At 36.1% G+C, this 4,663-nt stretch overlaps 1 protein-coding gene across 1 annotated transcript; it reads left to right on the top strand.

The window, feature by feature from the left end:
* The first annotated feature begins 625 nt into the window (after nucleotides 1–625).
* LOC143856114 (tetraspanin-8-like) lies at nucleotides 626–3,772 on the top strand. The gene is made up of 2 exons (XM_077366194.1): nucleotides 626–1,306; nucleotides 3,214–3,772. Exons 1-2 carry the CDS (start codon nucleotides 806–808, stop codon nucleotides 3,541–3,543), a joined length of 831 nt encoding a protein of 276 aa, XP_077222309.1. The 5' UTR covers nucleotides 626–805; the 3' UTR covers nucleotides 3,544–3,772.
* The last annotated feature ends 891 nt before the right edge of the window (nucleotides 3,773–4,663 follow it).

Raw genomic sequence — 4,663 nt, 5'->3', positions numbered from 1 at the left:
ATGTAATTTGAAGTCCAGAATTTATTTTTATTTTTTTATTTTCCAAAAAGTGTTGTGGCCCACTTCATAGGATGATCCAGACTGTTCATTTATTGAACCACCATGTAAATTGTTTGCACCCCATAAATCATCTACATAGGATGCTCCTAATCCTCCAATATGTAAATCTACTCCACATAATAAAACATCCATAGAATGATCCATATCCCTCCGATCTATAATGTGCAGTAGATCTCCAAAGGATCATCCTATGTAGATGATTTACAGGGTGCAACCTAGCTTATTGATGTTGTGGATCATGTTTTGTGAGTTTTTATATGGTGTAAGTCCGTGATCTAGCAGCTTAAGCCAGAAGATGATCGAAACTGTCCATTTGATGGGCCACAATGTAAATACGCCCCCCCCCCCAAATCATTTCCTCAAGATGATCTCAACCCTTAAATCTATAGAGGTTTCCACAATATGATACGTAGGGCTAGGATTATTGGAAATAGTTTTTTTTTGGGCACAATCTATTTGTGTTGGGGCCCATCAAATAGATGGTTTGGATCATCCTATATAGTGTAAGGTCAAGGTGTACTGTGTACATCACTTTACCTTGGAAACTGTCCAAATTAGGCTTACTACGCACCCTGCGGTTCCTGGAAAGAACCGTTCTTCCAAAGAACCTTCCTGGAAAACGTGTACAGTAACCTAATTCCCACACTATATAACTCCCCTCTTTCTACCTTTCTCTCCATTCTCTCTTTTTCTCTCCTTTCTGACTCTCTGTTTTTTGTTCTCTCTCTTTTTCTACTCACCAACCATGTTTCGTGTGAGTAACAATCTGATAGGCATTCTCAACTTCATAACATTTCTTCTCTCAATCCCAATCTTAGGAGGAGGAATATGGCTAAGTACTCGAGGAAGTACAGACTGTGAGAAATTTCTAGACAAACCCATAATAGCCCTTGGCGTATTTCTCATGATTGTATCACTTGCAGGCTTAATCGGTGCTTGTTGTCGTGTTTCATGGCTTCTTTGGGTTTATCTCCTTGTTATGTTTCTTCTCATTGTATTACTCTTTTGTTTCACAATCTTTGCCTTTGTTGTTACAAACAAAGGGGCTGGTGAGGTTGTATCGGATCGGGGTTATAAAGAGTATCGGTTGGGTGATTATTCTAATTGGTTACAGAAAAGGGTTAATAATAATAAGAATTGGAGAAGGATTGAGAGTTGTTTGCGGGATGGTAAGGTTTGTCAGAGTCTTGAAGATTCTAACCTTCCTCAGGCTGATTTTTATAACAAAAATCTTTCTCCTATTCAGGTAAATTTAATCTTGTTGGGTTTTTTTTTTAATGTTTTATGTTTTAGGGTTTGATTATTATTAGATTAGGGCACTGTTCTTGCTTTTATAGATTGTCTATAGTATTTCTAGGTTCTGACTTTTGGGTTTTTGATTTTCTATCTGGGTCTTATATTTGTGGATTTACCCTTCTTTCTTTTTTTTAATTTTGATTTTCTGTTGGATTTCTCTTCAATTTCAAGTTATTTTGATTTTTTAGGATTTTTTTTTCATTTTTTCTATTTTTGAACTTGTGAGGTTTTGGGTTTCTTCTAGATCTGTGTTTTTGTTTGTTTTTGAATGACTAGATCTGTGGTATAGAAACCTATCTACCTTGATTTTCTTAGAAATTTATGAAACTTTAGGGTTTTATGTTCTTTTTGGTTTTCTGATAGATCTGTTGATTTGAGTTTCGTCTTTCTATTTTTAATTATACTGGTTCTGAAATTTCGTAGGGCTTTGTAATTTCTATTGTTTTCTGTTCGGTATATGTATGGTTATGAAATTATCAATGTTGTTTCTTGTTCTTGAATTTTCTGATTTGTTTTACTATCTGGTTCTTCAATTTATCAATGTTCCTAGATCTTATTATTTTGGCCATTCTCTTGTTTATTTCTGGCTGTGGGGTTTTGTGTGATTTAGTGTATAATTTTTTGATAATGGGGTTTTGTTTTTTTACTGAATTTTTTTCATTAAATCACAATGTTTCCTTCTTAAAATTTTGAATTTTCCAGATCTCTGCATATTTCAAGTGGGTTTTCTTCCGTTTGAGTTCTGAAATTTCTTGAAATTCGGATTCTTCTGTGCTCTTCTTTTTCTTTTTCTTTTTCTTTTTCTGAAAGATTTTTGGGTATGTTTTTAGTCATGAATTTCATGAGGGTATATTTGGGTTCTTTTTAAATCCTAAGAGAGCTTGTGAAATTGTGATTCCATGACTGCATTTTGAAGATCTTCAATGGATCCTCATGTGGTGGTCTCCGCCAATATTAATGTTCTTGGCATTAGGTTTTAGTAATTCTTTATTCTTTTCTTTTTCAAATATCTGTTGGAATGGGTCAAGGATTTCTCCAACTCTAAATGCTAAGCTTAATTGAACACTCAGGTTTTTTGGGCTTTTATGAAGTTTTGTGTTGTGTTTGCTTATATTTTTAGGCAGTGCTTATATATTTTGAGGCAGTGCAAACTTCTAGTTTTCATTAAACCACTCTTTTAGACCTCAAACTCGCATACACAGTGAATTAGTTAAGGAGTTTTTTTTTGGTGCCTTCAATGTATACAAGTGTCCTGATTTGATGGGCGTATGTGCCCAATTAAATTGTTAAGAGTTGGTTTTTGCATAGAGTTGTGAGACTTATTCCTCAATTGCTGAGTATCTTCATTTTCTCTATGTCTCATTGTGAAATTGAATGAAATTGAAGCTTTTTCTAGATATCTCTATGCTATCATATTATTAGCATTTCCATCCTCTGGTTTTGCATCAAATTTGCTGATTATCTGCATTTTCTGTCTCATTATGAAATTGAAGTCTGTTCTGAATATATCTCTGCTATAATGTTATTAGCATTGCTCTGCCATCTTCTCTTTGGGGGAATAAAAACCAGAAGAACCAATTCAAATTTACAATCTAATGTTTTTGGGTCCTTTTCTTTTGGTACAGTCTGGTTGGTGAGGTTCTGCGTTTTCTGTCTCAGTTGAATCTGTTCTAAATATTATCTCTACTATAATGTCATTAGCATTTCCATGCTCCTCTTTGTGGAATGAACCAGAAGAGCCTATTCAAATTTACAATCTCATGTTTTGCGTCGTTTTCTTTTGGTATGGTTGTTGAACCAGAAGAACCTATTCAAATTCACAATCTAATGTTTTTGGGTCTTTTTCTTTTGGTACAGTCTGGTTGCTGTAAGCCACCCACCAGCTGTGGCTTCATCTATGTGAATGCAACCGTGTGGCAAAATACAGCAGCAGGCAATACAACGTTTGCGGATACAGATTGCAACACATGGAGCAACGATCAAAGCACCCTTTGCTACAACTGCCAATCGTGCAAAGCGGGCGTCCTGGCTAACCTCAAGAAAGACTGGAAGAAGGTTGCCATTGTCAACATCGTCTTCCTCATCTTCCTCGTCATTGTCTACTCCATTGGATGCTGTGCTTTCAGGAACAATAGGGAGGACAATGCATTCAATGCATTCCCAAGATGGAAAGGGGGATATGCCTAGATACAGAGATGCAGTGGGGTGATGATTTCTTCTCATCTTATTTCTCACCTTACTTAGGCCTTCTTTTACTTGTTCTTTGTGAGTTTTTCTTTGTTTGCTTTTTGTATAGGTGACATACTTGGATTATTTCATGTAGTGTTTAGGAATTATAGGTGACATACCATCACTTGGATTATTTCATGTAGTGTCTAGATATTATATTTGATGTTGTGTAATCTTTTTAGAGTGACATTTGGATTATTTCGGCCCTGTTCGTCTAAGATTATGACAACAGATTGTGAGTGCCAAAACGATTATTGGACTCAATCATCGCCTCATCGGTTTGGCAGTCACATATCTGTTGTCGTAAAATTTTGAGTCTAATAATCGGCTCTGCTCGTTTGAGATTGTGACAACCTATTGTAAGCCCTAAACCGATTATTGGTTTAATTTGTTGGTTTGAGATTTGTTGACAACCGTTGGGGCTCACAATTGGTTGGCACAATCTCCGACAAGCCGGGCCTTAATCTGTTCGTTTTAGATTGTGACAATTCGATTGTGGGCTACAAACTGATTATCGGATTTAGAATTAAATGTAATTTTGAGTCCAATAATAGGTTTGGGGTGGTCACAATCTAATACGAACGAACCCTGATACAGTGTAAGATAATATGTTCTTTTTGTATGAATTTCATCCTGAAAACCTTCATTTTGGTGTGTGTGTGTGTGTGTGTGTGTGTGAGAGAGAGAGAGAGAGAGAGAGAGACGGTTAGCTGGTAATATGACCGTTTGTTAACAGTTACAAGATAACCGTCTCTCTCTATGTGATGGTTCAAATGATCTCCCATTTCTTTTGGTTGATTGGGGGTTGGTGAAGATGTTTTTAAAAAAGAGGTCTAATTTCTGGCTAGTGGGTGAGATCCAACCTTATCATCTTATCTTTTTTAATAGGAAAATAGTAGGAAAACCACCTACTCTGTGCCATGTGTCGAAGTTCAATGGGACGATGAAAATTCAACTGGGTTATGATTTACATGGTGTGGGTGGCAAGGTCTGAAAAAAATATTAGAGAGAAAATCCCACTCACAAATGGTGGTCCCTATTGTTTTGGCACTTTCAAGTTTAGGTCTCCATCTTCATA

The sequence above is a fragment of the Tasmannia lanceolata genome, unplaced genomic scaffold, assembly GCF_043159265.1.
Source record: "Tasmannia lanceolata isolate RefF3 unplaced genomic scaffold, GAP_Taslan_0.1 ptg000023l, whole genome shotgun sequence".
Taxonomy (NCBI): Eukaryota; Viridiplantae; Streptophyta; class Magnoliopsida; order Canellales; family Winteraceae; genus Tasmannia; species Tasmannia lanceolata.
This window is presented reverse-complemented; position numbering and strand designations above follow the sequence as displayed.

Bases quoted from the DNA above. Each gene is read 5' to 3' on its own strand.
- LOC143856114 (XM_077366194.1), top strand. From the start codon at position 806: ATGTTTCGTGTGAGTAACAATCTGATAGGCATTCTCAACTTCATAACA. The intron at 1,307-3,213 runs GTAAATTTAATC...CTTTTGGTACAG, and splicing joins AAAATCTTTCTCCTATTCAG to TCTGGTTGCTGTAAGCCACC.